Below are 11,913 nucleotides of genomic sequence, written 5' to 3' on the forward strand. Positions count from 1 at the left end.
AGTGCACGTAGATGCACCATGCTATGAAAAAAAATCTTATCTTGGAAAGATGAAGGTGTTCTATATATCTTGTTGTAGTCATCACAAGAAGCCATAGCTACCAGAGCCCATCCACACAGTTTAGGTTATATTTAGACACTTCTTAAAGTGGCTTTGACCTTTTCATTAGGAGCCTGGGATCCAGGACCTTCAAGTGTCAGAAGGGTATAGGCTCACTCTCCCAAATTCCCTCATCTGCTGCAGACGTGTAATTCCTACAGAGCTACCATAGGAAATGGACTGGGGAAGGGGAGGGAGCGGAAGAAGAGAAACACCAACAGAGAGATGACAGAAGTAGCCGTGGATTATTTTGATTTAGGTTTAGCAGAACCCTTTCCCCATCTGCATCACAGCTTTCCCGTACACACAACGGAGCAGATTTCCCAGCCCATGTACTCAGGATGCTGTAGAAGTACTCCTTCCAGAAGCTTGTGCATGGCCCTGCATGGCCCACACCCAGCTGCAACCAGCAGCACCAATAAACAGGCAGCCAATGTGAAGCACTGAGCAAATAACTGTACCAGTACTGCTTAGCCTAGAAAACAGGGAAGTAATTCAATGGGAACGTGCTCTGTAAATGCACACGTAAAGAAGAAAGGCATGCAGGAGGAGGGCTCCCCTGTCTCTTTATTTCTTATCTGCACGGTACAAAAATAGCCCAAGACAGTCAGCTCATCCATAAACATCCCCTATGAATTTCCACCTTTCACTACACACAGAATTATCACAGTATAAACCCCCTGGGATGATCTAGCTCTCCCAGTAAACTGTGTTCCTGTATAGTAAGAATATGGTTTATCAACATAAGCACATTATACCGGAAAAGTGAATTCACGCTTCTACTGCCATATAACCTTTTTCCCTGAAGAAGCTACATTCTCAACTGACAGCTTTGCAAGCTCAGCGCTAGCAGAACACACATAGAACCCCCTGTCCTATAGTCTTCAAGAAAACGCCCCTGTAAATGACCAAAAATGCTTATTTAACAGATTCCTTTGTCTTGAGTTAAAAAATAAATATCACAATGCATATCTATAGCGACAGTTCCAGCAAGTGGTTTTAGTAAAGCAACCTCACTCCTCCTGTGCGATTGCTGCCAGAAGGGGCCTTTGGAGCTCAGCTCGTGTTTTATCTAGCAGCAATGAAGCTGAAAAAGGTTCCACATTGACTGCAGATAAGTTGCTCATGTTGGAATGCTTACCAAGTTCACCACTCTCTCCAATATGCTTTGTCCGGGTGGACAAGCTCCTACAATCTCATGCAAGTCTTGCAAAGACCATCTCCTAATGTTTGTTCAAAGCACAAAATGGAGGAGGGAAGGAAGAAACAATAGGTAAGCAGAGGCCACTCGTAGCTCCATTTCAATGCTATGGTGGTAAGATTTAACAAAGATAGCTTTCAGCCAGTGCCAGCCATCCCACCTGTGCTCACATCATTGCACTCCCACACAGCCAGAGTCAAGGTGAGCAGAAATCTCACCATGAGCACAAGCTGCCTGTGCACACCACCAGCACCGCCCACAACTCTTACAAATAAAGGCACTGCTTTGGGACCTATACGCATAGAGCTTGGGGCAGCAGCTTGAACCTGCTCTGTTTGCAAGCCAATTGGGAGAACAGGTTGGGAGGGCCAGGCTACAGTTCCTGATGACAAAGCCTCCTGCCCTGCCTGACCAGCACAGCGCAGCACATCATCAAGGCCAGGCTGGATGTGGCTCTGGGCAGCCTGGTCTGGTGGTTGGCAACCCTGCCCACAGTGGGGGGGGGGTTGAAACTAGATGATCTTTGAGGTCCTTTTCAACCTAGGCCATTCTATGACAATTCTATGATCTTGGTCTGAAGCTCCTCATCACAAAATCATAGAATATCCCACGTTGGAAAGAACCCACACAGATCACCAACTTCAACTCCTGGCTCCAGCACCTGCCAAAATCCAAACCCAACCCCTGTGAGTGCTGTCCAAATGCTCTTTCAGCTTCAGCAGCTTGGAGCCGTGACCACAGTGGAGCCCCATTCACCCCCACGCTGGCTCCAGGCCCTTCTCCCTCCCTTGCTGAGGGAGCACATGGGCCTAGGCCCTTGTGTGCTGCGTAGACCCAGGCCCTGGCATGCCATGTGGACCCAGGCTTTGACATGCTTCCTACAGGCCTAGGCCCCAGTGCACTGTGTAGGCCCTGACCCCAATACTGTGCAGGCCAAGACCTCACTGTACTGTGTAGGCCAAGGCCTCACTGTACTGTGTAGGCCCAGGCCCCAGTGCACTGTGTAGGCCCTGACTCCAATACTGCGTAGGCCAAGGCCTCACTGTACTGTGTAGGCCCTGGCCCCGACATGCCGACCACAGGCCCGGGCTGTGCTCAGTAAAGATCATACAGCCTGAGGGGCTCTCAGGCCCCAGTGTGGATCCGCAGGGCCGTAGGAATGGCACCACTCCATGGGGTGAGGCCTTATCTCCTCAGTGCGTGCTCTCAGTGAGATGTTGTCTATGGGAACTGAATGTACCCAGAGCTGTTCGTAACAAGTTTTGCTGTTGTTTAAAAAAAAAAAAAAAAAAAAAAAAACATACCTTAGAAGTTATTACAGCCAATGCTGCCTGGCTGAAATGTGTAATAAGAGGTTCTTATTTTCAACCTCAATATTCAATCTAAAATTGAAACGTGAGCTCCCCGAGAAAATTCAAGTTTTTGCCAAGAAATTTCATGAGAAAAATAATGGAAAGAAAGCAGATACTTTTTCAAAAGTCATTTATAAGAGCCCAGTTTTGTATAGGGAGCAGTGGAGATGCCTCAGCAGCACAAGTGAGCAGCTCCAGCCCTGACACAGATTTCTCCATCCGTCACTACAACTGGAAGGACTGAATCAGGGGGTTTTGCATAACGCCCTATAGGAGCAGGAGTGAAAACCCCCAGTGGTTTTGTTGGTGCCACAACACCAGCTGGCTGCTACGGAGGAGGAAACGTCATAGCAAACACCTCCTGCATGAGGTGCGGCTGCTTTGGTTGCTTTATATTTCAAGCTGACATCTCTTAGGAGATCTTAATGGCACTGTTATGGGATAATTCCTTAAGGCAGCAAATAGCTCAAACCATGAGAACTACAGTTTTAAATCCTGGGTGTGGTAAGAGGGGGGAAAAGAAAGTCTGTGCATTTTCTATCAGCAGATCTCAAAGCACCGTGCAAAGGACGTGAAGATTCCTTATCTAATTATCACAGATAGGAACACAGGGCTGACTGCCCACACTGAACCACTGCACAAAAAAAATAGCAGTTCTCACCTTTAGGGCCCACTGGCCCTTTGACTTACCAGACCTCATTTCCTCTCCCAAAACAGGCGAGGTGACCATTACCAGCTCTGCAGAGCAAGCAAGCTGAGGTCGGGCATTTGCACAGTAGAAGGAGGACTTCTCCTCCAAGTTTACACTGGCTGCACTCAGGAGTTGTTCTGATCACCAGACTTTGACCTATAAGTGCTGTGATCTTATTGAATTTGCCTATCGAGGGCAGTGAGTCTCAGCAGCCCCTGTTTGAAGCACAGCTCAGCTGCCTGGAGCTGTAGCCCTCTCTGCAGACAGCGTCCATAAATCCAAAGGAGAAGATGTTACAGCTGGGGACAAGATGGCTAGCAGAGATCAAAAAGATGGATTAGGAAAAGCCAATCAATCTTGCAGAAGACGAGCAGGACAAGTGCTTCTCTAATGTCCCTCAGGTTTCCTCCATCTGTGGTGGATGATAAGCATTCCTCCAGACACCAAGGCAGGCAGGCCAAGCTGCTGCAGGAACAGGACAGCATCCATACATGGACACGATCCCAAACCCTGTGCCCCAGGGCTCACCTTCATTTACACCCTGCCTAGAAGAAGCCCCCAGCACAGCATCCATGCCCACAGTATGTCCACCTCCAACATCCTGCACACAGTGGCGGACAAAGGTCTGTGAAAAGCAGAACCTCCAAAGCACTTCCAGCTGCTGCAATCATAACCCGTGCCCACTTTGCATTTTTAGGTCTTGCCTCACACTGGTTACAATCTGAGTAAGGAAAAGGGAAAGCTGTTCCAAGCAGTATTTCACACTGTATGGATAGACTTTTAATATCATCTGATTTTATCCCAAAGCAGGACGGGGACACTGAGTTTCCACACCAACAAATGAAGCAGCAAACTTCTTGCCAAAGGGAGGTGAGGACAGAAAGCCTTCCCTGAAAACAATTACTGCTGTTCCCTTAAGTGAGGAAACGAAGAAGGGATTAGATAAGAAAATCCAAACTCATCTAGGTAATCCTGTATGCCATGAGCCCTGGTATTTGTAGACAAGACAGCTGTGGGTCTGGCTGCCACCAGCACTCCCACTTTCACTGCAGTACCTAAACCACAATAAAACCGTTTTGCCTTTGCACACAGCAATTACAACTGTTGCTACGGACACCGCACGAATGCGAGAGGGAATGGTTCCCATGATAGCAAGTAGGGGGGGCTGTATAAATATATTCACACGCAGACATCCTGCAGAAGAGCCTAAAGGAATACCCACACGGACAGTCACGCCAGGACGACCCTCTGGTTGCACAAAGCAGACATCAGTACGAGTAGTTCTCATAGCAGCACCAGGTCCAGGCCTCTGTGCAACCACGGGTGTGTGTAAATGAAGAAACAACGCTCCCATCCAGCGGTAACTGGAGCACAGAATGGAAAGCAGCCATCCTCCCTGCTGCCAGGAACTCCAACCTGCACGTAAAGCTGAGCTCGGAATTACCGCCGGTCAGAGCAAACAGCCATCCCAGAGCTGCACTGAGCCTCCGAACACTTCGTTTACATGGACTGAAAAGAAATTTCTTTCCTTTTTTAAAGACGGGCTTCTTCGAAACGCTACAGCTTTTCTACTTGTTGACTCTTTGCTTTTTCCATAGTTACATTTAATTCTGCAGGAGAAGGCTTGAGGTTTTGGGACCCCCTCCCACATCACCCCAGTACCAACCACTTCTTCTGCCCCAACACCTCCAAGGTCCCTCCTGCCACCAAGGCATCAAAGGACACCTGCAAACTGCTGGGGGTAAAGGTGAGCAAGGAAGAAGAGCAGGAAACTCACTGCCACCTCTGCTTGAAGCCCAACAGCTTCCCAACTCCATGGCGGACATCGGCGAAGCTGGAAACTCATGGCACAGCCTCACTGTTGGGTCAGAAAGGTGCTGTTAGCACAGCTGAACCCCATCTCCTGCAGTGCCCAAATCTCAGGAAACTGCCCTTCATGCTGCAGAGTACGGTGGGACCAGAGGGCCTTAGGGGCCTTATCCAACCTCAATGATCCTACAGTAGGCTTTCAATCAGAGTGTTAAAGCTCTTACAGCTTTTATGTATTCTACACAAAGAAACACACTCAGGGTTTTCTGTAGGTCTCCTTGTTTGTTCACACAAACTTCCCAATGCTTCATTCACCCACCCTCAGGACTCCCTTTGGTCTGGCACCAAGCAGACCTTGCCGTGAAGACATTTAGGAAACACTCATTCACCCATAAGGCAAACGTTTGCGTTATTCATAGATCCGTTCCTATCTATACAGCCATCATTTCCTGCTGTAAAACATACCTTCTTCCTACCCCCTAAAAATAGCAGCTACTCTATTCGGTATCTCTAGAAGTGTGCGGTGAGCATCACCGTATATTCAGGTTTATTTTTTGTTCCTCCTCAGAGGAAGCGTTGCCTTATCTCTAATAACTACCATGATGCATTACGTTCCTAATACGTTCAGATATCTGATATGAACTCTTCCTTCTGCAGATCCTTCTGTTAGGAGGAGAAAAATAAATGAAGCTCAGTTACTTTAAATAAGCCGAGATACCTTGCGACCATCAATCCGCAGGAACACACTGGGAAAGGAAGAAAGCATCCTGCTTCTGGTCCTTGCCTGCATCATTACAGCTAAAAGCTTTCATCAGACAGATAGAGGCGAACTCAAAGCAGCAAGAAAAAGAAAGGGAGGCATTATGAAAGAGCTAAAAAGAAAGGAGGAAGAGTACAAAAGTAGACATATGGATGTCTGGGGAGAAGGGCGATTACATTTCCCATAAATCTTGCATACCAAGAGCTAAGATATTTTGCCTAACTCCCAGGAGGAACACAAGTCACTCACAACGCTGAGACGTGAAAGGATAATCATCTCCACATACATTTAGGCTGCCATGAAGGACAAGGGCTGGAGCTGCGTTTGGTGGCACGAATTTCCCCCAGCACACCAAAAGCTTTCAGCGCTACGTCCGGACGTAACCGCTGGGTGCATTTCAGGCAGATAAATTTGAATTAGTGGAGCTCGGGCCAAAGGCAGGGACATGAATCCCCGCTCATCTCCTTGCAAATAACACCAGCTTTAACAGCTACGCTGTCTTCCCAGTTACGTTTTTAGATAGGATGATGGAATCACAGCATGGTTGGGTTGGAAGGGCCCCTAAAGATCACAGAACCATAGGAATCACAGCATGGTTGGGTTGGAAGGGCCCCTAAGGATCATAGAACCATAGGAATCACAGAATGGTTGGGTTGGAGGGGATCTCAAAAATGACAGAACCATGGAATTGGTTGGAAGGGGCTTTAAAGGTCATAGAACCACGTGATAACAGAACTGTTGGGCTAGAAGGGACCTTAAGGATCACGGCGCCATGGAATAGTTGGGTTGGAATGGCTCTCAAAGATGACAGAACCACAGCATCACAGCATGGTTGGGTTGGAAGGGACCCCAAAGCACCCCCATTCCCACCCCTGCCATGGGCTGGGCACCACCCCCAGCTCGGGTTGTCCAGGGCCCACCCAGGCATGGGGCACCCACAGCTCTGGGCAATGCCGGGGCCTCACCGCCCCCTGGGTAAGGAATTTCCCCCCTCATATCTGACCTAAATCTCCCCTGTTTTACTTTTAAACCATTCCCCCTTGTCTTAACGCTATCTGCCCACAAAAAAAAAGCCCCTCTCCTCCCATTCGTGAGCTCCCTCCAAGTACTGGAAGGCTGCAAAGAGGTCTCAGTTGCACGAGAAGCGGCGTCACGTGGCATTAAGATGCAATACAAAAGAACTATTTTTAGGTTGCATATAGAAATACTGAGGGGGGAAAAAAAGAAGAGACGCACGTTCGTCCAACTCGTGGTTAACACAGCATCCAACGGGGACCCAGCCTGGAACAAAAGCCACTGTGAGACCCAAACAAGCAGCCATTGTCCCTCCTGGCAACCCCTGCCCCGAAGGTGGCAAGGAGCAAAGCTGCCCTGGGGAGGAAGGGGCAGCTCTGGGAGCACCCAACGCCATGCTGCATGGCACAGCCCTACCCAGGGCTGGACCCAGGGCCGGACCCGTGCCAACGCTGTCATTTGCTGCTGTTTATTTGCCAGGCAGCTGAGAAACCCGAGCGCAGTCGAAATGCCGGAGTCGATGATTTGCCAGCTCTCTCCCGCCACTCGGAACGCTTTTGAGAACGGGCTGTTGAGAAATAGGAAGTCCGCTGGAGCATTCAAGCCCTTTTCTTCACCAGCGAAGTTTCTTTAATTAATGACTCATCCCCGCAAACACTTCCCAACAAGCTGCATCAACAGCCCGGCTGAAATCAGAGAAAATCCCCTAACCCCGCCGCCACCGCCGACAACGAATTGCTGGGCAATTACTCAGGGCGTGGGGAGGCTCCGTGGGCAGAGCCGCCCGGTACAGCCGTGTGAGTCACGGGGCGGAGGGGAAAACGCTGTAACGTTGGCTTCCAGATAGATATTTTCAGCCACCAGCTCACATACAGCCCCCCCATTCCCCCCCCGAATAAAAGCAGAGGGGAAGCCCACGCATGAAGGGATGCTGCTCGCCATCAGCTCCAAGGAGCACAGCAGGGGAAAGGCACGTGGCTGGGGATGGTGGGCACAGGGCACCCCTGCAGGTGTCCATACACCACACAGCGGTGCTCCTAAACCCATCTCAGAGCCTTAAGGTTGGAAAAGACCTCTCGGATCCCCAACCCGCCCCACCATGCCCACTGAGCACATCCCTCAGTGCCACATCTCTGAGGTTCATGAGCACCTCCAGGCATGGTGACCCCACCACGCCAAGCTGGGCAGCCTGGGACAGCACATCACTGCTCCTGGGACAGCACATCACTGCTCCTGGGACAGCACATCACTGCTCCTGGGACACGAATCTATTCCTTACACTGGATATTAGGAACCCTGACCCTCCCCTGGCAGACATTGCTCGCCGCAAGGCTTCAATAAGGTTTGCCATTCACACAATCATCATAGAACGGTTGGGTTGGAAGAGACCTTAGGAAACACAGAGCTCTGAGCCCAGCCGTGCGCAGGGCCTCCGACCACTGCATCACGGGGTTCATCTCTACAGTTGTGTTTTGTTGTAAGGGTGACACTCGGGATCACCAAACTGTACGGGTTGGGAGGACGGCTGGGGATCACACAGCCCAACCCCCCCAGCAGGCTGCTGCCACATGCATCATCATGGCACCTCTGGTGACTCTGCTGCCCCGCCAGATGGATGAAGCAGGGGCAAAACCCATGAAAAACAAACAGGAACAGAAAAACAAAGCACAGACCCCACGTGCCCTTCCACCTGCACAAACAGCACGGCCTTATCACACTGTTCTGTTGTCCCCATCCCTGTCCCCCCCCCCCCCAGCTGGGACTGTCCCTCATAGGGCAAAGCAAAGCCCTGAGGTTCCCATGCTGGAAGATGGGGATGGAGGCGGTCAGAGGCACCTGCAGCACTGCCCTGCAGCGCCAGGACGGCCCAGCGGGTTTGCACTTATCCTTTAGGGAATTCTATTCAATGCAGGGCAGAGAGCAACCAGCCAAAGGTCTGCCTGGAAGGTTCAAGGCTCTGCAGGCTGCTCAGCACGGAGGGGTTGGTGCACGCAGATTGTGGAGCTGAGCTGGGATTTCCAGCAGCACACCTCTCTTTCTCCTGCATGCAACAGGCGGGACCGGTTGCACAGAGGGGCCCACACACAGAACCCACCCAGCACAGCACACCTCCGTGCCTCCTAAATGCTCAACACCAAGCACAGGGGGTGAAGCAGCCCAGCACAACCAGCAGGAGCAACCCGGCTCAGAAGGACACGGGGACTCGCATGCAGCACGAGCACCAAACCACGCACACCAACACCTGTTTGCACTACACTGCAGCGCCCCGATATCGCACCCACGCTGCATTTACACTGCAACGCCACCCTCAGTTTGCATTACTCAGGACCATCCAGATGCACGAATTCTGCTCGCTCCATCTGATAACACACATCCCTTCTCCACGCCTGTCTCTCCCGTGCTGTGGTCTGCTTTGATTTTCCATACAACCCCTCCGGTTTATGACAGAGCTCCAGGCCGGCACATGGGAGCCAAGGGGTTAAACCACACACAGCAGCTCTCACTCACTCAGCTCCGACCAAGCGGGGCAGCCGTAAAAACAGAGGTCAGCATCAGAAAATATCCCATGAGTCACGAGCAGCGATTACTCACAGCACCACTCAACTCAGCGGCACCCGGAGCTCCCCGGCAAGGAAACCACGGCCTTTCCTCCCCTCGGAGCGGGGGAAGGAGCCACACTGTCAGCTGTGTCCTATAAGGAGGTGGTGGGAGCACTGCTGCTCCCCTCCCACGGCCCCAGCGAGATATGGGGGGGGGATAAGGGGGGGCCTGCAGAGCTCCCCACACTGCTGGGGGATCCCACTGATGCTGGTTGGTAGGAATGGAGTGAAACAGCACTGCCAACGCTGCTTGTTTTGGAGCAGAGGAGACGTGGGCTGCAATGGGAACGCACGTACCATGCTCAGCCCAGCGCGGGCTGCGTGCCTTCCCCTCTGCCTTGGAGAACCCCGAAGCAGTCAGCAGCCAAACCCAACGGGGGAGGTGCGCCATCCCCTCACCTGGTATCCCACCTCCCTTCCCACGAGTCGAGAGATGCTCTGCTTGCGTCAAAGGGAGCGCAGCGGTGCCTGCAGCCAGCGGGGCTGAGCCAACACGGGGCTGCAGCTCAGCACCGTGTCAGCAGCACACGATTTATTGCCAAAGCTCCAGAGTTCATCCGCCACTGCAACGGCTGCGTGTGTGTGTGTGTGTGTGTGTGTGTGTGTGTGTGTGTGTGTGTGTGTGTCAGACCCAACTGCAGGACAGAACGGATCAGCTCCGGAGGAGCCGCTGTTGGTTCCAATGTTACTGGGGAGGCACCTGCAGTGCCCGGAGGGCTCAGAGCTGGGCAGTCAGGTTCTGCAGCACTGCTGTGCAAGGACACTGCCCTGGCAGCAATCTAAGGGGGGGGGCACACAACCCACACCCCCCCACGGTCAGAGCAGAAGCTTTCTCCTAAATTAACTACTAAACCACCACTCCCCATGCCGGAAAGCCCCGATTTCCCTTATCCCCTACCCCGAAACACCTTTATTTCCCAAGCACCCCCCGCGCTGCAAACAGCACAATAACACATATGGGGGGGGGGGGCACGCAGCGCTCTGTTAGCCACAGCCGTCACAAGTTCAGCTCACGCACACGGAGCCCATCGGTGCCCCGCACCGCCCCGCGCCGCGCTGCCGTTGGCGGCTCCGCCTTTGGCAGAGCCGGGGAGCACCGAAACGGTCGCGGCGTTACTTTCGGTTTCCGAGGATTTGAGCGCAGCGCGCGCAGACGAATGACGGAGCTGCGGCTGCACGGCGCCGTGCTGAGGTCCGTGCAGGGGAAGGCGGGAGGCAGAGCTGCAGCGGGCAGATAGGAGCCGAAGCTCCGGAGCGATGCGTTCCTATCGCAGCACGCAGCTGTGCGAGGCGCGGCACGGAGCGGCACACGGGGCCGGGCTGACACGAGAGGGTGTGCGTGGGTTGGCACACGTGTTGCACGCATAGAGCTGCCGCCAAACAGCGAGCTGGGATGGGGGGGGGGGGGGGGCGGGGGGGAGAAGGCAGAGCTCTGGGCTGGGATGGGGGGTACTGCGTGGGGATGGGGCACGGGGACCCTCAGGCAGGGACATGGGGACCCTCAGGCAGGGACATGGGGACCAAGGACACCGCGTGGGGCTGGGACACGGCACTCCCCGGGTAGGGACACGGGGACCCCCTGGGCACCGCTCAGTGCTGGGACACGGGGACCCTTAGGGCAGGGACACGGGGACCAAGGACACCGCTCGGGGTTGGGACGCGGCACCCACAAGGATGGGACGCGGGGACCCCCAAAGGTGGGACGCGGGCACTGAGGGCACCGCTCCGTGCTGGGACGCGGGGAATGAAGTCACGCAGCTCTCAGGACAGGGATACGGGGACCCTCCGGGCACCGCTCGGGGTTTGGAACGCGGGGATTTGAGGTCACGCAGCTCTCGGGGCTGAGCCGCGGCAACGAGGGCAGCGCGCGGGGCCGGGACACGGGGAGCCTCCGGGCAGCGCTCGGGGTTCGGACGCGGAGCCGGCACCGCTCGGACAGCGCTCGGAGGCGGCGGGGCAGACGGGCACGAGGCGCAACCGAGTGACACGGGGACACCGCGACGCGCGGCGGCAGCTGACGGCAAACCGACGGGTGAACCCGAAGGGCCGCAACGCGCCCCCCGCTCCCCCCCCCGTACTCACGTAGACGGGCAGCGGCCACGGGTACACGGCGGGCTCGGCTCCCACCGGCGACTTGAGGCGCAGCTCCAGCCGCTCGCCCATGGCGCAGCCGGAGGCCCCGCACCATGCTACGGGGCGGCCGCGCGCTGCGGGGTGGGGCCGGGCCCGGGGCCGGGCGGCGCGGCGCGGTGTGGCGGTGCGGGGCCGCAGGAAGGCGGGGAGGGCCCGCGCTCCCACCCCCCCGCGCCGCCCTCTATTGTCGGGAGCGGCTCGCGGGGCTCTCCGGCGCCGCCGCCATCTTGGGCCGCCGGCGTGAGGAGCACAAT

At 54.2% G+C, this 11,913-nt stretch overlaps 1 protein-coding gene across 8 annotated transcripts in view; it reads right to left on the reverse strand.

Moving 5' to 3' along the window:
- Positions 1-11,913, reverse strand: part of DOT1L (DOT1 like histone lysine methyltransferase) — a 58,833-nt gene extending 46,920 nt beyond the window's left edge. For 7 of the 8 annotated variants that reach the window (XM_046904647.1, XM_040653667.2, XM_015299868.4 and 4 more), the window contains exon 1: positions 11,609-11,913. In XM_046904647.1, the coding sequence (XP_046760603.1) occupies positions 11,609-11,689 (81 nt within the window). In that variant the 5' untranslated portion in view covers positions 11,690-11,913. Of the gene's footprint in view, positions 1-1,240; positions 10,658-11,608 lie in introns of those variants that run through there. The other variant, XM_046904646.1, reaches the window with a different exon arrangement.

The sequence above is a fragment of the Gallus gallus genome, chromosome 28 (genome assembly GCF_016699485.2).
Source record: "Gallus gallus isolate bGalGal1 chromosome 28, bGalGal1.mat.broiler.GRCg7b, whole genome shotgun sequence".
Classification (NCBI taxonomy): Eukaryota; Metazoa; Chordata; class Aves; order Galliformes; family Phasianidae; genus Gallus; species Gallus gallus.